Source organism: Papio anubis, chromosome 16 (genome assembly GCF_008728515.1).
Source record: "Papio anubis isolate 15944 chromosome 16, Panubis1.0, whole genome shotgun sequence".
NCBI lineage: Eukaryota > Metazoa > Chordata > Mammalia > Primates > Cercopithecidae > Papio > Papio anubis.
Genome location: NC_044991.1, coordinates 38,583,794 through 38,606,752, shown reverse-complemented (window position 1 = coordinate 38,606,752; position 22,959 = coordinate 38,583,794). Strand labels below are relative to the sequence as shown.

Genomic DNA, 22,959 nt, shown 5'->3' with positions numbered 1-22,959 from the left:
CCAGTTTTCAGAGGGAGATCCTCTTCCACGAGAGAACAGCCCAGGAAAGCTAGATGGCCGCTGAAACAACTGAGACAACACTCCAGGTGCTGCAGAAAGAAAATGACTACAACAGGCAGAAGCCAGCTGACTGCAAGGCCAAGTTGCAGCCTTTCCTGAGTGGCCCTTTGGCTCCTAGGGCTCCACCATCCACAGCCCACAGGAGCCCAGAAGTGCCAAGAGGGGCCAGGTGTGGTGGCTCACTCCTGTAATCCCAGCACTTTGGGAGGCCAAGGCAGGTGGATTTCTTGAGGTCAAGAGTTCGAGACCAGCCTGGCCAACATGGCAAAACTCCATCTCTATTAATAATACAAAATATATATGTATAGCCAGGTGTGGTAGTGCACACCTATAGTCCCAGCTACTCGGGAGGCTGAGGCATGAGAATCACTTGAACCTGGGAGGCAGAGGTTGCAGTGAGCTGAGATCGTGCCATTGCACTCCAGCCTGGGTGACAGAGCGAGACTCCATCTCAGAGAAATGAAAAAAGATGTACCAAGGGGACTATGGGCTGCCAGGGCCCCCAGGAGGGAAGTGGGTCACAATGTGAGGGCTTGGGTCCGGAGCACCTGCCGATTTGATTCTGTTTTCCCTTTAGCCAGGTTCTGAATGCCCAGAGCCTCAGCAGAACATCAGCCAGTGCTGCTCCCTTTAAAGCACTTTTGATCGCTCTCTCATTAGTTTAGCTACTGTTTATCAATGCTGAAATTGCTCTTGTTGAAGTTTGCTAGTGTTAAGATTGTAAGGTACTGTTTTTCAAATAAAGATTGTTTAATATAAAAAAACAAATGCACAAGGATCAAGTGGAGAGTACCAGATATATAAGCCAATTAGTAACTATCACTTCTTGGTGGTGGTTGATTTTGGACAAGGATTTAGATACAGTAATTTATTTGGTGAGTGATTCCAGGAAGGATGGAGGACGGGTAGGGACATGGGACAGAGAAGGGAAAGAACGAGTGTTAAAGATCAGATGCTGCCATTGGCAATGGGGGTTCAGTGGTGCTGGGAGCTCTGTAAGTTGCGGGAGACGTCACCTCTGAGTGGTTTTACCCACAGAGTGAGGGAGCTGGGGTGTTTGTCCATAGCTTCCTTCCCTCATTGGTGAGGACTGCTCCAAAAGGCAGTAACTTCCTGGCACTTCTGGCCACCCATGAGTGATTCAGGTATGCTCCTGTCACTAGAGACACTTCAGGAAGAGACTCACGGGTACCTGCAGTGGGAAACCCTTGGCATGGATGGGAACAGTGGGTGTGGAGGGGACAAGGGAGGCACCATTAGCATCCACCACAGGGTGCTCAAGAGATTTTGAGGCAAGGAAGGAATGAATTTGTAGCTTTTAAAACTGAACGCAGAAACTGTATGCCTACAAGGTCTTTGGACGGAATGGGGAAATGAGAACTTTTTGTTCATGGCTGTTTACATTACTTAAATGTGGGCATGGTCATACAACGAACCATTATATAACCACTAAAAAATGAGGGCCATCTCCTGTGGTAATATGAAACTCTCTTTGAGTTATAGTTTTGAGTAGAAAAAAGCACGTACAAACAATACTTAGAATATGCTCCCAGTTTTAAAAAAGCTTTATTTGGGTATAATTTACATACCATAAAATTTACCTATTTTAAGTGTACCAGTATAGTGTTTTAGTAAATGTGTGCAGCTTTCCAGAAATTTTGCATAGGTGGAACTATACCATTTGCAGTCTTTTGTGCCTGACTACTCGCACTCAACATAATGTTATTAAAGTCATCCACGTTGTAGCAGGTATCAATAGCTTGTTCTTTTTTTTAACACTGAATAGTATTTTACTGCATGGATTTATCACGTTTTGTTTATCCGTTCTACATTTGGACTGTTTTTAGTTTTATTGTTATAAGTCATGCTGCTGTGAACACCCACATACAAGTCTTTATGCAGACACACATTTTCACTTCTCCTGAGTAAATACCTATGAGTGGAATTTCTGGGTGATGTGTTAAGTTTATGTTTAAGAAACTACCCAACTGTTTTCCAAAGAGACTGTACCATTTTATGTTCCCATCAACTATGTATGATGCTTCCAGTTCTCCAAGTCCTCATTGACAGTTGGTAATATCACTCTTTCCTATTTCAGCCATTCTGATAGATGTGTTGTGGCATCTTATTGTGGTTTTAGCCTTTCCCTACAGACTAATGATGTCAAGCATATTTTCATGTGCTCATTTGCCATTTGCATAGCTTCTTTGATAAAATATCTGTTCAAATCTTTTGCTTATTTTGTGTTGGGTTGTTTTTCTCCTTCTTGAGTAGTAAGAGTTTGGATCATTGCAATTATTTCCTGTAAGTTCAAAATTATTTCTGAATAAAAAGTTAAAGAGGCAATTCTAGCTCCCATCACACTGCAGCCCCCACCCCCACCCCCATCAGAATGGTATACTTGGGAATTGTTTCATAGTGTGGACATCCTCACTGAAAGGATCAAAAGGAAGAGCAAGATCAGACTTTAAATCTTTTGTTAAAAATAGTCGTTGTCTGGTAACAATACTCCCTGGATTACTTTTTGTCTGTGAATGGGAAGTTGGTGGTTAAAATGTCCAGGTGTTGAGTAAAGAAAGACGTGAGAGTACGCATGATGATCTTCCTTTCTTCAGTTACTGCAGAAGGTACTCAGCTTCCTCAGCGCCGTCCCTTTGGGGCTGATCAAGAATCACTTGCTTCGTATCCACCTAACAGTGCAGGTCAGATTCTGAGAATGGAGGAATTGAGGGGAGCTATTCATTCACCACCCCTGCAGGAAGAACACAGGCACCAGTAAGCTCAGCAATAGACTTCTCCACAGTGGCCTCCCGCACATTCAGCCCCATTTGTGGGGGTCACCACTCTTCCCCTTGCCCCCAGATCACTACTTCTCTCTAGTTCTCATATAATGAATCATCCGCATGCCTGCAGCTAATTGACTGAGTTCAAGCAAATTAACGGGCTAATCGGCCAATAGCAGATGAAATCAAGAAATATGAGGTGGAAAAGAAGGAAGTTCCCATCCATTTGCCATATTGTGACTTTGGGTCCGTTGGCTTGTACTTCAAGGCGTCTTTCAATTCTTCAAATATTTAGTGAGCATCAACTATTCTTTCTTTCTTTCTTTTATGGACACCTAATATGTACCAGATACTACGTGAGGCTAGTGGGGCTTGGTAGTAAACAAAAGTGGCAGAGTACTTTCCCCTAAGAGGCTTCCATTCGAGTGGGAGAAATAGATTAGAACAACTGGGCAAATAAATACGTAATACATGTCAGGTTATAATAGGAATTACAAAATGAAGTAAAACATGATTAAAAAAAGCAGAGATAGATGGGTGCATAAAAATTCTGGAAGGGTGTACTCCAAAGGATTAACAAATAGACCTGTAGCTTTTAAAATTTATATCTTCTAAATGTTCTGTAACAAACACGTATTTTTAAAAAAATAAACAGTTACATTAAATATATAAAAAGCACTGGGTTTGAATGTCCCACATGACTAATTGTGTCACCTGTTTTATCATAATTTTGTTACCAAAAACACTGAAAAAATTCAACTGGAAAATAATACATAGTCTTTATTATCTGGGGTGTGGTTTCAACGTATTTTAGGAATTTTGATATCTGGAAATATAAATAAATTATAGAAAACCAGACATGTTTATAAAATGCCTTCCAGATGGGTCATTTGAAATGATGAATAATCTCTTCCAGTCTTGGTAAATAGCAAAATATGTTGAATAGGTCAGAATAGAAAAATAGTGGCATCACATGCACGAAATAGAGAAGAAAGCATTTGAGCCTAAAATGCTGTTTCTAATGTTGCTTTGTTTTGTTATGTTCTTACTGGCAAATGAAGGGCAAATGTGTGTTTACGAGGTCACACAATAAAATATAAAGTGAAGATTTTAGGCTTTTGGGTAGCTTGGCCCAACGAGACTATCAGGCTTGGAAAAATCAGACAAAAATAAATCATGTTAAGTAAGGTCCAACCCAGGCCGCTTGCCTGGGGCTCAGCTCCCTGGGGTGTTTGGACCCATGTTTGGTAGGTGGACAGGAGGTCACGGTGCACACTTGCCCCTTCCTTCCCCTCCTCCCACACCCCTCCCCAGTGCTTCCACAAGTCTGACTCTGCCTTGTCACTGATTGGCATTGCCTTCCAAAACAAGATGACATGTTTATTTTCTTTTTTTTTTTTTTTAATGTTGAAAAGATATATATATATATATATTTAGAATTAGGCAGCTGGACTCAGTTTAGATGATCCCAATTTTGTTGGCAACATCCAAAGCGTCGTAATCAGGAGCCAGTCGAACATACGCCTTTTTCTCTCCATCAGGCCGAATCAGGGTGTTGACCTTGGCCACATCAATGTCATAGAGCTTCTTCACAGCCTGTTTAATCTGGTGCTTGTTGGCTTTAACATCCACAATGAACACAAGTGTGTTGTTGTCTTCTATCTTCTTCATGGCAGACTCAGTAGTCAGCGGAAACTTGATGATAGCATAGTGGTCAAGCTTGTTTCTCCTGGGGGCGCTCTTCCGAGGATATTTGGGCTGCCTCCGGAGTCGCAGTGTCTTGGGCCGCCGGAAGGTGGGTGACGTGCGGATCTTCTTTTTTTTGTGGCTGTGGACACCTTTCAACACTGCCTTCTTGGCCTTTAAAGCCTTCGCTTTGGCTTCGGCTTTAGGAGGGGCAGGAGCTTCCTTCTTTGCTTTCGGCGCCATCTTGTGAAAAAGGGACATGTTTATTTTCTAACATCACTGATTACAGCAACAATCACTCACAACAACTGGTGTGGTCATACAACATCCCACCCCAGATGTCCACCTAAAGCGTCCGCCTCTCACATGATTAAAGTCATTCAATCTCTGGTCTAAAGTAATTTTACGTTTTGTATTTTGGAGACAGGGTTTTGCCCTTTCACCCAGGCTGGAGTGCCGTGGCACGGTCATACCGCACTGCAGCCTGGAACTCCTGGGCTCAAGCATCCTCCCACCTTAGGCTCACAAGCAGCTGGGACTACAGGTGCATCCCGCCATACCCAGCTAATTTTTTTTTTTTTTTTTTTTTTTTGGTAGAGACATGGTCTTGATATGTTGCTCAATCTGGTCTTGAACTCCTGGCCTCAAGTGATCCTCCCACCTCAGCCTCCCAAAAAGTCTCAGGATTACAGGTGTGAGCCATCATGCCCAGCCCTCGTCTACACTGATTTTAAAATCCACTTGGCCATTTCTGGTGCTAGAATAAACCACATCCTATCCAAATATTAACTTCATTTTATGTTTTATAAACTTGGTCATGTAATAGTCATCCATTTCAGCACCAACAAAGAAACTCCAATTTGTATCTGTGTGGATTATTAACTGGCTCTGAGCTCTATGACTTTCTGCAGTATTTCCAGCAGGTTTCACAGTGATCAGCCCTAATAACCTTGAGGTTTGTGTTTTTTAATTTATTTTTTAATTGCTTGGTGAGTCTAACAACAATGAATCCAACTTGCACTTTCTTATTTTGTGTTCCTAGATAATTCATTATTGAGAAAGCAATTTATGCTAGTTAAGAGAAGGCCTATAATGAGGCACGAATTCTGTTTACAAAGATAAAGTAATTGAAGCAAAAGCTAAAATTTAAAAGTTTGATAGTAGTCAATAAAAATTAAAGAAGGTATACATAGGAATATTTGAAATTAGGCCAAAAACAATACATTGGCTCCCTTTTTCTTATAACAAAAACCAAGTTCACTGAAAGTAATTTATTTCCTTTTATGGAACTACATTTTGCATTATACAAGTTCAGTCTTGCTATGAATAGATTTATTAGGCTTTGTTTTGAAAAATTGCTTTTCTTTTTCTTCTTTGGACTTTTCAAAAGCAGAAGCTACACTGACATGCTCAGTGTGGTATTTGCTGATGCGTGCGTGTGTGTGGTTTTAATTTTTAGGTTTGTTTCCTCTCAACCTTTTCTTTGAGTTAATGTGAATCACAGCTGTATTTTTCATTCCTGAGCACTGTGATTCATTGCTATTGACTTCCTCTGGAGCCCACTATACCACAGAGTCCTGTGGGAAACTGATTAGTCACTGCGGAGCAAGGTACCTTGAATGCTGTGGTCAGCATCAGCTCAAACAACTGTCTTTGGGCAGTGATGAAAGTTACTGTAGCATCTTCCTTTGGGGAAGTAAGAAAGCTTCCCTTTAGGGGTTCATATGGTTTGTAGCAATCCTTGGATTCATCTTGATAACATACGGGTAAATTTGATGTTGGAAAACATAAACGTCTTATTTGGTTAAGAAGCTTTTGGGTCACACTTCTGCCTTCAAGAAACAGATGTTGATCACAGCCCCTTGCCAGTGGCATATAAATAATATTTGTGGATATCTTGAAACTTACTATATTGGTGCAGCTTTGAAAAATTTGGAACAGATTCATTTATCTCAAATATACTTTTATCTAACTTCCTTGAGTCTAATTTTAGAAAATTTCAAGCCAAGGGATTTTTCTTTATAAGCTAGACTTACAAAGAATTCCTAAAGTCATGCCTTAACCATAATCAATTATTCTCCCTAAGTTTCCACTTGCAGTTAGCATTGCTGATTAATAGTTTGTGATCACCTGTTGCAAGGGTGTAGATGTGACCCTACCTTCGTTTGATATCACCTAACCTGAAGGGGCTTTGGCAGCTACGTCTGCGATAATGAGAATTCTAATTTTCCTGTTCACAGTATAGGCTCTACAAGTTTAAGGAATTGGAGCAGTTTCAGAGCAGGGACAAATGGTTAACCAGTTAAATAGGCCAAACAGGCCGGGCGCGGTGGCTCAAGCCTGTAATCCCAGCACTTTGGGAGGCCGAGACGGGCGGATCACGAGGTCAGGAGATCGAGACCATCCTGGCCTACACGGTGAAACCCCGTCTCTACTAAAAAATACAAAAAACTAGCTGGGCGAGGTAGCGGGTGCCTGTAGTCCCAGCTACTCGGGAGGCTAAGGCAGGAGAATGTCGTAAACCCGGGAGTCGAAGCTTGAAGTGAGCTGAGATCTGGTCACTGCACTCCAACCTGGGCGACAGAGTGAGACTCCATCTCAAAAAAAAAAAAAAAAAATAGGCCAAACAAGGTGTCAGAAGATCAAATTCTGGTCTGATCCTTGGGTAGCCTTGGGAAACAATTTTTGCCTTGCTAGGCCTCAGGCTTTTTATGTGTCTGTTAGCATGGAGAGCTTGAGGTGGAAATGCAAACAGAAAACAGTGCACCCGGGTAGAAGTTGCACATGGTTGCCTTGCAATCAGAACTGGGTCACACAAACAAAAAGCCCGATCGACTATTTCCTGAACATATAGGAAGTATAATTTCTTAACCTCTGCATAAAAGAGGATTGCCAGCCATATTCTGTTGAGACAAGAGGACATTGATACAATTCCTGATGCATCTGAATAACTGAAAGAAGATTTAGAAAATTTGTAAATTTCAGGATGAATAAGAGAAAAGTAAATAAAAACTAAAAATAAGACAATATTAAGCTGTTCAAGAGAGGAACATTTATCATAATATACTGTGTATTTCAGTGATGAGTACAATATTGGCATAATTACAATATAACAATATTGGCGTGATTGTAATATAATCATGTAGAGAAAATGGAGACATAGTCATATAGAGAAGGTGGAGACAAGAAGTGTGCACATTTGCTAGAGCTGGGATGGGAGTAGAGGTGGTAAAGGAGAGTTCAATCCTTGCCTTCCATAATAGGGAATCAACAGTCTAAAACGGAAAATTCCAGAAGTTGCAATACATGTGTTATTACTTGGAAGTAAATACCAACTGGGTTGGTCCATTCCAGCTGCTCTAACAAAATACCTTAAACTGAGTAATTTATAAACAATAGAAATGTATTGCTCACAGTTCCGGAGCCCGGAAATCCTAAGTTCAAGGTGCTAGCTGACTCAGTCCCTGGGGAAGGCTCACCCTTTGCTTCAAAGATGAAGCCTTCTAGCTGTGTCCTCACTTGGCAGACGGGGCAAACAAGCTCACTCAGGCCTCTTTTATAAGAGCAGTAATCCCATTCATGAGAGCTTCACTCAAGACCTAATCACCTCCTAAAGGCCCTACCTCTTCATACTATTGTATTGGGGATTCGGTTTCAACGTATAAATTTGGGGGTGGGGGGCACAAACATTGAGATTATAGCACCAACACAATTAGCTAAAAAGATTGAAAGTGGTTACTCTAAGGAGAGGGAAGTGGGGAGAAATGCTTTTTATGTGAATAATCTTTATGGATCTATTTGATTTTTTGTATAATTTTGATGAAACTAAAAACTGAAAAAGTCACAAGAATTTTTTTAAATAAAATCAGTGAATCAAAAAGAAAGACACTGATGCCCACTGAGGTTCAATAACTTGTCTAGGGTTCACCACTGACAATGGGGCAAAGCCAAGATTCAACAGCTCTCAGTTCAGCTCTAGAGCCTGAGCACTCCATCACTATTGAATATCGCCTCTCCAAAAAACATTAAATATGTTTGTTCATTCATCATTCATCATTCAGAATCAAAAAATATGAATTACATAACAGTGAAGTATAGTCATGCATCCCTTAATGATGGGGATACACTCTGAGAAGTGAATCATTTGGCAGTTTTGCCATTGTGCAAATATTGTAGAGTGCACTTACACAAAAATGGTAGAGCCACTACACAGGTAGGCTGTATGGTATAGTCTATTGCTTCTAAGCTATGAACCTCTGCAGCATGTTACTGTACCGAATACCATTAGGCAATTGTAACATAAGAATAAGTACTAAGCATATCTAACATAGAAGTGTACAGTAAAAATATGGTATAAAAGATTTTTTTTAAAATAGTACACCTGTATAGTACAGCTCCATTATAATCTTATGGGACCACCATTGTATGTAAGTCCATCATTAACTGAAATGTCATTGGGCAATGCACAACTGTATTATATTGTACTTTTCAGATGAGCAAAAAAGTAAACAATTGTTAATGCTCATGGTTGGCAAGAGTGTGAATTCATGGGCATCCTCGCATCACAAGTTCTTAAAACTGCATACGCCTCGCCCTAGTAACTCATTTTATAGAACTTAATTTAAGAAAATAGCTGGGCATGCCCAGCACTTTGGGAAGCCAAGGTGGGCGGATCAGGAGGTCAGGAGTTCGAGACCAGCCTGACCAACTGGTGAAACCCTGTCTCTACTAAAAATACAAAAATTAGCCTGGCATAGTGGTGCATGCCTGTAATCCCAGCTACTAAGGAGGCTGAGGCAGGAGAATCTCTCGAACCCGGAAGGTGGAGGTTGCAGTAAGCCGAGATGGCTCCACAACACTCCAGCCTGGGCGACAGAGTGAGACTCCATCTCAAAAAAAAAAAAAAAAAAAAGAAAAAGAAAGTAACTGGGCATGGATTAAAAGATATTTGAAAAAAAGGTTGCAACATTGTTTAAAATATCAAAAACCGCAAAAATTAAAAGTAACTGAAAAGTTCATCAGTTGATTAAATGTATTATTGTATGCATTTCACAGGTGTGAAAGGGATGAGCTGGATATATTTGTGTTAACATGAAAAGATGTCCATGTTATATTATCACATGTAAAATACACATCTCAGGACAGTATGTGCAGTATGATCCCTTCATATAAAAATGTGTGTGTGCATGTGCACATGGGCATACATATAGGGTCTGGAAGGACAGATCTTTAATGGTTGATGAAATTTATTTCTAGGTGGGGAAGGATTAGAAGGCTGCCATAACAAAATAGCATAGGCTGCACCGTTTAAACAACAGAAATGTATGTCTTGTAGTTCTGAAGGCTGAGAAGTCCAAGGTCCAGGTGCCAGCATGGTCAGGCTCTGATGAGGGTCCGTTTCCTGGCTTGCAGATAGTCATCTTCTCACACAGCAGAGAGAAAAAGAACCAGCAAGCTCTCTGGTGTCTCTTCTTTGAGGGCACTAATCCCATCACAAGCACCCCACCCTCATGACCTCATCTAAACCTAAATACCTCCCAAAGGTTCCACCTCCAAATAACTTCACAGTGGAGATTAGGGCTTTAACACAGGTGTTCACAAACATTCAGTTCATAACAAGAGGGGACTTTCCCTTTTATTCATACACTTTTGCGTTGTTTTAATATTTACAGAATATTTAACGATTGAAATTGTATATGTACCAGACAAGGTCTTGCTGAGGCTGGAGTGCAATGGCACAGTCACAATTCACTGTAACCTCAACCTCCCAAGCTCATGCCATCCTCCCACCTCACCCTCCTGGGTAGCTGGGACCACAGGTACATGCCACCATGCCTAGCTAATTCTTTTATTTTTGTGGAAATGTGTCTCACTATGTTACCTGGACTGGTCTGAAACCCCTGAGCTCAAACAATCCTCCTGCCTCAGTCTCCCAAAGTGCTGGGATTACAGGCACGAACCACCACACCCAGATGAAAATATACTTTTATTTAAAAAGCAAAAGCATATAGCTGTGAGTGATAAGTGATCAGAAATGACATCTAATCTAAACTTTCAATTTTTATAGGTAATCAAAGAGATTTAATAACTTTCTCAAAGTCACATAAATGCAAATGCAAATAAAAACTCAAGATTTCTGGTCTGATGAGTATCAAATTACTGTAATCAAATAAGTATTAAAATAAAACAATGACATTATATGGTTCTCATTAAATTTAAAAGGCTCAAACAGACAACTCAAAATGTGTCTCTAATATTCTAGGCAATTTGTTGCCATTTTTACATCAACATTGGTTTTTATTGCTAATCCCATTGCTATTAACCTTGTTTTGTGACAGTCATAAAGACTAGTAAGATCAAGTGGCCAATGTTATGATTGTTATTTGAAAGGTGAAACCAGAAAACAAAGCCTGATTCTAAATAAGGTCATTTTAAATGGCAAATGAACAGATGCCAGTTTTAAGGGACTCCATCGTAGCCTTTCTCAGTGAGTGAGATTTTAACATTGTAATTTATCACCAAAAAGTAACGTAATGCACTACAGACTCTTAAATTGTCACTTTTCCCCTTAAACCCCCTCAAAACGCAGACAAAAAATGATAATTTACTTTAGGAAATTCGAGAAGTGTGGGCGAGGGGTCTGGGTATGTTACTTCTATCACAGACTTGGAGAGATGTTGGCCAATTGTCAACAGTCTGTTTCTGGGTCCTGTGGTCTAGAGTCCCCCAAAAGCAAGCCAGGGGTCTCCCTGAGCCAGCCCAGCCTCAGGTGCATTTCCAGCGGGTTCTAGGCCAGGCTGGTCTTCCTGGGCCAGTGTGGACCATGTACTTCCTGTGGTTGCTGGCGTTCTCCCACTTTCCCATCTGAGTCCCCTGGAGAGCTGGTGAAAACTCCCTCAGGGTTTCTGATGCAATAGATCTGGGCTGGGGGCTGATAATTGGCATTTATAATTCCTTCTCAAGTGCACCATAGGCTGGTAGCCAGCTCTAGGATGGGCTGTGGAGCAAGCAGACCTAATTTATAGCATTTGCTGACTTCCATGTGGTATAAATACTCCCACCAAGCTACCAAGGGTTTCACAACCAGCCTGCAAAATTGCTGCATATTTGGTAATGGGCTCTTGTGGGCCGGTGTGAGCTGATGTGAATTGGCTGCCGAACATTGCTGCAGGTGAGGCTGATGCTGCTGGTCTAGGTGGGTTGTCTGGCTTTCCACCGAGAGTTTCATCCACTGGTGGTCCTGCCTGCTCTAATTCTGTTTCTCCACCCCTGACTGTATGTCTCGGCTCCATACTCATCTATCCAACTATCCTTTGGTCATTTCCACTTGGGAGGCCTACAGGCTCCTCAAATTTAGCTGGTCCAAAGTTCAACTATTTTATTTTTCTCCCACCATATCTCCTATCTTTCTAGATGTCTTACTTTGGTGAATTGTACCACCACCCACTCACGTTTCCTAAGGGAAACTCAAATCCTGTATCCCGTAAATATATTGTCCATATGTGCCCCACCGTTTTCCATTCATCTCACATGTGTACGATCATTCCCCTACCTGCCTGGCCATCCACAATGTCACTCTCCTACTCAGAAGTATTCAGTGGGGCCTCATCATTCCCCATAGGATCAAACCTCAGTTTGTCTCTATGGCCTAAGGATGATCTGATCGCCCCTGTGCAGCCCCACTTCCCCTTCCACAGGATACTTGAGGCTCCAGCAAGAGTGGGCAGTATTGGATGTGTAGCTTCTCCAAAGCACTTGCTCCTTTCTCACTTCTGGGGACCATTCCTCACGGTGCTCTCTCTCTCTGTCTCTCTGCCTGGAATCCCTTCCTCTGCCTACTCATCCTTTCAGGCCCAACTCAGAGGCTGTTTTTTCTGCAACACTCTTTGGGCCTCCCTCAGAAGAACTTACACTTTCCATTTTCTGTTCCTATTGCACTGGTCACAGATCTGTTTTAGCAATGATCTTGTTGGTAGTGTCTGAGTGCAAAGGGCTGCATTTTCATATGTCTGTTATCTCACATTGACTGCCTGGGACGTTGTAGATGTTCAGTCATGTTTGTTAAATAGAAGAATGGCTGGGTGAACTGTGGGCCAAGTTTTACCCATCTTCACTGCTTACACTACAAAAGGTAGAACTGAAAAGGTGAAACCAGGGTTAAACGTGGCTCATTCTCCTCCCACTTTTTGGAAGATATTTTTGTCTCCGGAATCTTCAGACCCATGAAGTCCATTCTGATCTGTGTTCCAGCCTTTAAAATGGACTCAAATGTATTTGTTTCTAGGTGGCTCATAGGTCTGAGCTTCCTGGGAGATCTGCAGACTAGAAATGGTGCAAGACTGGCCTGGGACAGGTTGACCAGCTCTTCAAGACCGAGACAGTGGGGTGAGAACTACCTACATCTGAACAATGAGAGTGGCAGTACTCTTTCTTTTGGTTGGGCCTCCTGTGTTTTCTCGGAGCTTATAAATGAAGTTAGTATAGATGAATCCAAAGAATGGCAAGAATTTTCAGAGGCTGAATCGATAGAATAGATGGAAGAGCCCGTTATCTGTATGAAGAGACTCAGGAAGTAAGGAACTCCAAAAGCCACGAGTAGATTCTAAGCAGGTATCCTGATTTCATCTTAAATGCTCCCTTGCCCATCTTTCCCTGATCTCCTCCAAATGTCTTCATTCCATCTGGTATTAGAATTACTTAGAGCACTGGTAAGACCTCTGCTAATGATACCTATTCTTCTAGGCAGGATAGGTTCTTACTGATTTACACTGAAAGCAAAATACACACACACACACACACACGCACACACAATTACAAATTCAGATGTTAAAGCACCAAATACATCTATTTGGATGAACATAGTGGAGTTTTAATTATTTATGATAACTCTTTGTTGCTTATGCTAATATATGCATTATTATGATTAATATTTTAACAATAATTTAACTTGTAAAGTGCTTTGGATGCATTTATTTAGTATGCTATAATTTCTAAACAATGCCCTCTGCAAAAAGAGGTGACTATTTGCATGAATACATTTTATTTGGCCTAGCAACATAGTAAACCGGGATTTAAAAAAATATATTTCTAATAATTTCTAATGATAATAATCATTAGAATAGCTAGCATTTATTAATCATTTGTTATATTACACACATTGTGCTAAGAAGTGCTTATTCATGGACTATTTTTATTCAATGCGCATTTTACAGATGAGGAAACTAAAGCACGGAGTAACTAAGTAACTGCTCAAAGTAACTGCTTAGTGATTCCCTGGGATGGCCCAGCCCTGGTTTAATAGTCATAGAGCCATAGCAAGGAGACATTGCTGCTTGTTGAAGTTTTTCACCTTAATGTCAAAGCTGACTGGCAGTGAATGTGGTGAGGAAGCAGAAGGTAGTGGAAGTGTTCATGCCCTGGAATCTGAAGACCGAATGAAGTTCTCATCTAACTCTTTTGTGGCTGTTTGGCATTCTCTGAGCAAAAGTGAATAAATGGTGGTAACATCTACTCTGCCTGCTTCTATGCCCACCCAGGGGCTAGTATGCGCATGTGCTGAGTTAATTGTATGAAAGTTATTTGCATGCTGGACCTCACCTAGGCTCCCTCTCAATGGCCTTTCCCTTTCCTTCCTGTAAGAATAAGCCTACGGCAGAGACGGAAGCTTCCCGCACAGTTTGCTACCACCGCTTATCAGCAAGACGCACCTGTGCCCTTGAGTGAACATGAGATAATTTTAAATGGAACATCTTTTTTGAACTTAGGGGTTTATTTTAAGATTATTTAAAATACATGTACCTAGTACATCAAATTGTGATTTCATCATCATTATTATTATTTAGGGTGTTAGGTATATTTGTTTTTAAATAATAGTACACTATTCTGTGTATATGGCCCTTCTTTTGCCCAGATCCCTCCCAGTCCTGTGGGCAGTTTGCATTAGTACTTTCGTTTTCTGTCTCCTAAAGGGGGCTTCCAGAATACAATGAATCTAAGGCCCCCTGAGACCTGGATCCTCCGTGTGTGACATGGACTGTGTAACCATTGCAGGAAACTTCTTAGAATCCCAGAAAGAGAGGTTTTCGTGAGTTCTGGCTGGCAGGAACACAACAGGAGCCAAGGAGAAGGAAAATGGTCTAGAAGACTTTTTGAAAAATGAACTGAAGGCATTAGTTACAGAAACTCGGTTAGGTCCTGCCGATGATCATTTTCAGTTGGAGAGGATCATTCGAAAGCCACCCTCTTATGTCACTGTTTGGATGCTGATCCACCCAGATGTCCTCCTCCGACCATGGTGGGAGTTGAATGTGACGGCTCTCAGTGGCTCTCTTCTCTAAGGCCTGCTCGAGGCCACGAGAACCTCCTTACCCAGGAGGACACACTCAGACACACTGACTGGCACCAAAGCATAACAGGCAGCACGCCCCGCCTCGCCGCCAGTGGGATAACTGTGGGGTGTGAGTCATGCTCTTGAGCTCCCTGGGGATGAGACCAGGCTAGACTTTCCCTGCAACCACTGGCTCACTCTGCTCTTTCTCCTTTCCTACCTGCCTTCCTCACTTCCATATAAGACCCTCCCAATATGCCTTATGCATCTGAATCTCCACCTCAGACTCTGCCTCTAGGAAATCTGATCTAGGACTAAACCTTTCTTGGCAGCCCCACTACCTGGTTGATGTCCTAGGGTCACCCAGCGGTCAGAGGCCCTCTGCCTCCAGAACAGTCCTTGCCACGTGTGGGCAGCTCTGGTCATTAGACAGGTCTTCCTTAGCTTGATCCAGGCAGATGGAGCCTCCCTTTCAGAAGACAGTTCTCCTGCCCCGCTCCTCTCCCCTTCCCAGTCCTCTCTCACCCTAAACTTTTCTAGGTGCTTCAGCTAGGCCTCTTGTGGCCAGGTTCCTGTTCTCTCACTTCCTGGGTTCTTTCCTTGCCTCAATCCAGTGTTGCAAAACCCCACCATGGGTGATCACTCAAGCCCTTCATTCTCACTGAAGGTTGAGGACACACAGAATAGGACTTCCACAAATATGGATACCGCCTTGGATAAGCCCAAATGCTCGTCAGGGATTTGGACAACTCTATCACTGAGCTTCAAACCAAAGACCCTCTCACCTGTGTTTCTAGTAGGCTGCACCTTGCCTCAGTGCACCCTCAGGTGATGTTGTCTGTAACCCCACTCACAGGCTTTTGCATTTATTTCTGCTGCATCTCATTTGTGAGCCTGTTGTCTCAGCCAGTTGAGTTGTATTTTGTATCCTAATTATTTCATCTGGTCCCATCTTTCCAAAGCATGTTACAACAATCATTGTAGGTACAGCCCTGAAGATTTTTAGCTGGAACTCAGATTAGCATTCTGTAATAATTTTATTTCATTGCTTAATTCTTATGAATTTAGTTTATAGTATCAAAGTATGATTTATGGTCGCTCTTTGTTGCTCATGCTAATATATGCTTTATTATGGTTAATATTTTTAACAATAATTTAACTTGCAAAGTGCTTTGCATGCATTTATTTAGTTTGCTATAATTTCTAAACAGTGTACTCTGTAAAAGGAGGTGAGTGACTGTTTGCATGAATACATTTTATCTTGACCTTAGTAAGCCAGGATTTTTAAAAAATTTCTTATAATTTCTAATCTAATAATAATTATGAGAATAGCTAGCATTTATTAATCATTTATTATATTATGAACATTGTGCTAAGAAGTGCTTTTTCATGAGCTGTTTCATTCAATACCCATTTTACAGATGAGGAAACTAAGGCACGGATAACTAAGTAACTGCTCAAAGTCACGCCCTTAGTGATTCCCTGGGATGGCCCTTCCCTGTTTTCATAGTCATGGAGCCATAGCAAGGATGTAATTGGCACATCATATCCATTAGCTTCTTCTGCTATAGATTTAAGTTGAAAAGAGAGTCAATTTAAGGAAAATTCACAATCCTGTGTGATACTTGGCAGCAGGCATTGTGAAGGCAGTACATGAATGACTGGTGTTTAGGAAACACTGATTTATAAGGTTTGTCATTCTCTCTACTTTAAGTCATCTATCAGCTTAACCTCTGTTTAATCCTTATCCCGGTTTAACTTCTTAGCAAACATCCTGTGCAGGACAGGCACGGAGGGAATCTTGGGGCCTACTCCCGCTTGGTAGCAATCCATCAACTGTGGCTCCTGTGTGCAGGCATTTAACTATTTTCTCGTCATCCTCTTCTATGCAATTTTTTTTCTTGCTAAAAAGGTGTCATTATTTGTCAGCTTCCTTTTTGAAATTCAGATCCACACAACAGTTTTTTCTAATGTTATTTTTGTTTTTGTTGTTGGTTTTTCTGCTCATTTGTTTTTGGGGTTTTTTTTGAGACAGTTTCGCTCTTATTGCCCAGGCTGGAGTACAGTGGTGCAATCTCAGCTCATTGCAACCTCCACCTCCCAGGTTCGAGCGATTCTCCTGCCTCAGCCTCCCAAGTAGCTGGGAGTACAGGCGTGCGCTACCACACTTAGCTAATTTTTGTATTTTTAGTAGAGATGGGGTCTCGCCATGTTGGCCAGCTGGTCTCCAACTCCTGACCTCAGGTGATCTGCTCGCCTTGGCCTCCCAAAGTGCCGGGACTGCAGGCGTGAGCCACCACACCCTGCCTTTTTCTAATTTTCTAATCTAATAGCCCTGCCAAGTACATAAGGAGTATGGCTAAACTGACATAGCTTGTCTTGGGAAACCCAAACTGGACCCTGGAGATGACCACGTTTTGGCTAAGATACACCATCTTGCAAAGAATCCCAAGAGTAATCATCTCTAAAATGGCCCTTGAACCCACAGCTTTATAGCTGGAGGAGTCTGCTGCCTTCTCTGTTTTTGAAGCCAAGGACCAACATTATCTACCGACTTTATCCAGCCCTCTTCAATTCTCCTGAATGCTTGAAGGTGATCACAAATAATCTCACATGCATTTAATTTTTAACCATAGCGTGGCACAGGAGTCCTGCAGATTGGAAAAGAAAATGCCTATAGAAGATCCAGGTACGCTCTTACGACCGCCTAATTGACCTCAGGATCCAGTCTTGCTTTTTAATGCTGGTCTCCTCTTCCTGTCTTACAGCCTTTAGGTGTTCAGCTGATGTAAATTAATTGCTCCCATAGTCAAGGACTTTAGTAGATTTGCTTTTTTTTTTTTTTTTTGCTGCTAGTCAACCACATTGTGTTCCAAAAGTACTTTTAAAAAGGTATTTTATGGTTTTATTTAGCTTTGTTTTATTTGTAAAATACCCCTCTTCTGGGATGTAGGCCTCTAGGCATTATTCATATAGATCCAGCACACTGTTTGGGGTACACTTAGGCGTCCAAAGCCCTTACCCATATTCCTGTGCTGCTCAGCTGTTCATTGCAAAGGTGCAGACACGCCTGCTTGTGATACCTTTCTCTCTTAGCTACTGACTTATTTGTGACGTCAGAACCCCATTTTCAAGAACTTCCCATTCTATTTGATGGGAAAGAGGGCACTGTTTATAGACTCCAACTCACCTTTAAACTTTGTGAAATCTCTGTTTATAAACCACAAAATTCATCAGCCCCACTAAGTTTCCCACTCCTAGCTTTTATGAACGTAAGGATTACATAAGAATTTTCTCTTACAATGCCTCTCACTTCCACTTCCCCAATCAGTTCCTCCCGGTGAATCAGAAATAAGTTGAAAATAGCAGCTCCACCCACAGCTTTCTGATCCTTCTGAGGGCTGAATCTGCCCACAAGTTAGGTCAAGTGTGTGTCCTTATCACAGAGACACTATGAGAATGTGTGTGGACAGCTGACCCTGCCACCTGTCTTTCTGCCTGATTTCTGCAGCAGGAATGAATCACTCACTTCCTGCGTTGATGGTGGCTGTGGCTTCCTGTCAGCACAGAAGCACTTTTATTCTTTTCTCCATTCGTCTCCATTATCTTCTAACATGAAAACCATTATGTAGATGCATAGATTTATTTGTCCTTGACTTAACAGAGACAGCTTAGCACTCTCCAAAAGAAAAGAAAAAGTATGTTTCTTATGAGTGGAACATGATAAAATATGCCATCTCTTGGTCGCATTCTAACAGAGGGTTCCATTCCTTGTGATCTTGCTGACTCCTAGGAAGTTCTGCAGAGCTGATCATTTCCTCCACCATCCTAGGTCCATTTTTGCTGGTTCTGCTCTGTATGATGATTGGGATGGTCCAACTGGCTACATCGTCTCGGGCTCCCTTTGCTAACCGGCTTCCTGCTTGGCTTGGTTTGGCTCATGTGAAGCCCTGGTTGATAGGGTGGGTGGAAGGAAAGGAAAAGCCAGGGCATTTCACCACCCTTAATATACTAATGATTCAAATTTGTGCCTCAGCAAACATGCAGATTAGCTGGGATCCTCAGCAGAGAATAGAGCTACCTCTGGAAATAGTAGGCCCATGAATGTTAAGAGGATACTGAAATTGCCACCTATGTAATGGGACGTTTTGGGTGAGAGGTTCATGGAGGTTCTGATTGATCAGGTTGTTGAAGAGTACATGAGCGTTTTTCCTGGCAAATCTACTCATGACAGACATCCCAGGAAGAAAGAAGAGAAGATGAGCAGTTATGGAAACCCAGAGTTGTATGGTGTGCTTGCAAATGGGATTAATTTATTAATCTGTAGGACTTTGTTTGGGGGCATGATAGGAGATTAAGACAAAAAAAGAAAAAAATGTGGATTGAATCCAGTATATGAAGGACCCTCTCTAATAACCATGCTTTCTCCCAGGGGTGAGTTCACAGGAGCTCCAGAGAGGTCTAGAGTGAGGAGGGTGGGAAGAACAATTTCGTATATCATCTACGTTGTATACTGGGCTTCTATAGACTATTGTGTTTGATGAAAGTGCGCCAGCTTTAAAAGTTCAAAATCCACTATTGTGGCAATAGGAAATGTATTGGTCAGGGTTTTTAGATGCATATGAGAGAATCCCCTCTAGCTGGTTTAGGCGGGGAGGGGCACTGATGAACAAAGTTCCCAGAATCATGGGATGGATCCAGCAGTGGGGTTTAAGCTGAGCTTCCCAAGGGACTCCCAGAATGGCCCACCAGAATCGGCCGACCAAGGGGTTGGCCACTGCAGAAGGGATCAGGAAGCTGCTGAATCAGGAGACCCCCTAGGGGCTGCTGCTCAGAGCTGCTCCTGCTCTGCCATGGTCCCTGACCACAAAACGATGCCCCGACTCTGTGTCATTCCCTGCATCACTCAGTTCCCAACAAAGCCGTGCAGGAGCCCATCTGCTTGGTAGAGTCTAAATCATATGGCCACATCCCAGCAGCAAGGAGGCCAGAAAATGAGGTTTCTGTTGTCTTATTTTTGCGTCCTATGTTGGAAAGACAGAAATTATCCTGAAAGACACTATCAAAATAGGGATTGTGATCAAAAGATTTAGGGGATACTCAAATGACAGGTGTCCACCTCAGGAAGACATATTTTCTAAAGGAAGGGAGAATAGGATGAAATTTGCATTTTAAAATATCATTTTTATGAAACCATTTGTTTTTTAGCCAAGGCCAGTCCTGATGACTGTGTGAGGTCATGAGACTGCTGGTTTCTCTAACTAGCTTCACATTTTCTTTTACCAAGTTATCTAAATTCAAGCTAGCTTTTCATTAACTTTTATGCCAGGCCTCGAATCATCTTTTACTTACATGGCATTACCTTGGAATCCTTTCTTGGCCTCTCCTTCATGCTTCATTATTGTGCAGCTTGGTGAAGACCCCCTGCTCCCTCAGGTGTAGCATCTTCCTGCCACATGAGGGATACCTTAATAATATGACCGTCAGCCGTAAGCCTCAGCCCTTTCCAATGTCACGTCCCACAGTGCATCACGTACCAGCAAATGTTTATCACAGCTTACTCAAGGCCAGTCATTCAGTCTCCAGGACTCTCAGTAAGGTTGGGCAGGAATTTCATGTTGCTGTGGAATAAAGCATGAACAGCTGCCACATGATGTGTTGCTAAAATGAATGCAGTATCATTAGTGTAGTAGACACTGTGATGCGCCACCAGATCCCCCTTAAGGAGGGACTTGTTGCCCGGCTGCTGGCAGTGCTGACCATGGGGAGTCAATAGCTGCCAGGCAGCCCCTGCAGGGGTACCTTGGCTGAAGGGGGCTGCCTAGGCAAGGGTTATGCCATTCCTGGGGACACCCACATCCAGTGACTGATGCTGGTGGGGGTACAATGGCATAGCCATCTCAGCCCACCTCGGGACACCCCTATGAGGTCATCCTGAATCCTGAACCTTATCTCCATGTCCCTGTGTCCACTCCTGCTTCCTTACCATTCCACAGGCAGTGATCCCATGGGCACTCCTTAATAAGCCTCCTGTACCCTAAACTCTGTCTCCAAGTCTGCTTCCGGGAGACCCCAACCTGTGACCATCAGCCTCTTGGAGAAGTACACAGATGCCCCAGCATGCCACACTCCAGGTAGATGCTCCACCCTCCCAGGGCACCCAGTTCACTTTAGAAATGTGCAGCTGCCAACTGCTCTCAGCAAGGAGATGTCTGGTGCTTGGTGCTTGGGAGTAGTTTCGTTCATTTAAAAACTTCACATAAATTTTTACATTAACATTTTTTAACCTGAAAAAAAATTGAATTCTAGTTAGTGATATGTACGTTAGAAGTATTTAGGGGGAAGTACAGACATCCAAGTTTTTCTTTCAAATGCACCAAAAATAAGATGGATTGGGGTGTGCGTAGAGGGAGGTAGAGATGGAAAAATATGGATAAAACAAGTATCGTAAAATGTCAATGGTAGAATCTTGGTGGTGTGTATATGAGTGTTCACTGAAAAATTCTTTCAATTTTGCTGTGTGAAACTTTTTATTTTAAAGTATTGGGAAAGTAAATAGGTATAACTGAATAGGAAGAGTAGACTGAGATTGTTTTATGAACTTATTTCAACGATAAAGTTAAGCCCATCAAGTACTTGAGATTATATCAGTATAATTTCCCTGATATGCTTGAACCCATTATTTATTCAGCAGACATTTATTGAGCATGTACAATGAGCTTGAATATACAGTAAGTGTTCCAGGGAGGATAAAGAAATATAAGAGCTATATATTCGATAAGTTTGTTATAGTGGATTCAATAAATACATATAGAAAGTTAAGTAGTAATAGTTCATATCACCCTAGACGTAGACTTTTAAAATACATGGATTCTCCTTCCTGTAGGAGACAGCTACAAAGCAAAACTCAAACAAAAACAAATGCATGTATTAGTTCTACCATACAGATAATGTTTCTAGCAATGAATAATAATAATAATAATAATAGCAGACCTTACACAGTGTTCACCATGTACCTGGCAGTGTTCCGAGGGCTTCACCTGTTTTGATGCATGTCTTCCTTACACTATGTGGTGGTGAGAATGTGACTAGCTGAGGGCACCACCTGCTGTGCTCTCTAACCCATCACTGAATTTCTAAGCCAGTGGCTGAGCCCAGTAGGGATACTAAGGCAAGCACACTCCCAAGAGACACGGGCGGCCTCTGACAGCCATCGCTGGCTCCGTGACTCCCAGATGGCCTCGCCAGCCTTTCTCAGCCAGCATAGTGATCTAGGATGCTGTCCCCAACCTTCCTTCCTCCCCACTCTCCTTTACAGAGACAAGACCTGTGTGGCAACGTGATGGCTCTCCCCACCTCCCTAGACTGCCTCCCTCTTGCTCCCCACTGTCCCTCCCAGGGCTAATTTTTGGAAATAGTAAAAAAGACTCACCCTCAAGCACGCCTTCCAAAGGCAAACCAACCACTCCGGAGCCCATGCCCCAGCCACCTCTTTCATGAGCTCCCACACTCCAGGCCATGACCCACCAACCCTGATCACCCCGGGGCCAGGTAGCAGACAACCAGGGACAGCCCCTTCCTTAGTCCCTCAGTGCTGCTATAACAAAATGCCTCAGACTGGATAACTTAGAAACAATAGGCATTTATTTTCACAGTTCTGGAGTCTGGGAAGTGCAAGAAGAAGGCACCAGCAGGTTCGGTGTCTGCTATAACAAAACGCCTCAGACTGGGTAACTTAGAAACAATAGGCATTTATTCTCACAGTTCTGGAGTCTGGGAAGTCCAAGAAGAAGGCACCAGCAGGTTCGGTGTCTGGTGAGGGCTGCTCTCTGCTTGAAGGTGTTGCTGCATCTTCTGGAGGGGACGAATGCTCTGTCCTCATGCAGCAGAAGGGACAGAAGGGGCCAACTCACCCCCTCAAGCCCTTTGGTAAGACCCTAATCTATTCATGAGGGCGGGTCCCTCATGGCCTCCTCCCCTCCTGAGTGCCCCACTTCTTAACACTGTTGCACTGAGGATTAAGTTTTAACATGAATTTTGAAGGAGGCACAAACATTCAAACCACAGCAGCCCCTATACTCCAGAGCCTAACGAAATTACTCA

The 22,959-nt window shown here is 42.5% G+C and overlaps 2 protein-coding genes across 5 annotated transcripts in view; one reads left to right on the top strand and one right to left on the bottom strand.

Annotated features, from left to right (window-relative positions):
- The window catches only part of RIN2 (Ras and Rab interactor 2), a 252,800-nt gene that overhangs the window by 55,594 nt on the left and 174,247 nt on the right, over positions 1–22,959 (top strand). The gene's annotated exons all lie outside the window — the stretch shown is intronic.
- LOC101004009 (60S ribosomal protein L23a) lies at positions 4,248–4,780 on the bottom strand. Its single transcript, XM_003905126.4, has one exon. The coding sequence runs from the start codon at positions 4,770–4,772 to the stop codon at positions 4,302–4,304; it is 471 nt and encodes a 156-aa protein (XP_003905175.1). The 5' UTR covers positions 4,773–4,780; the 3' UTR covers positions 4,248–4,301.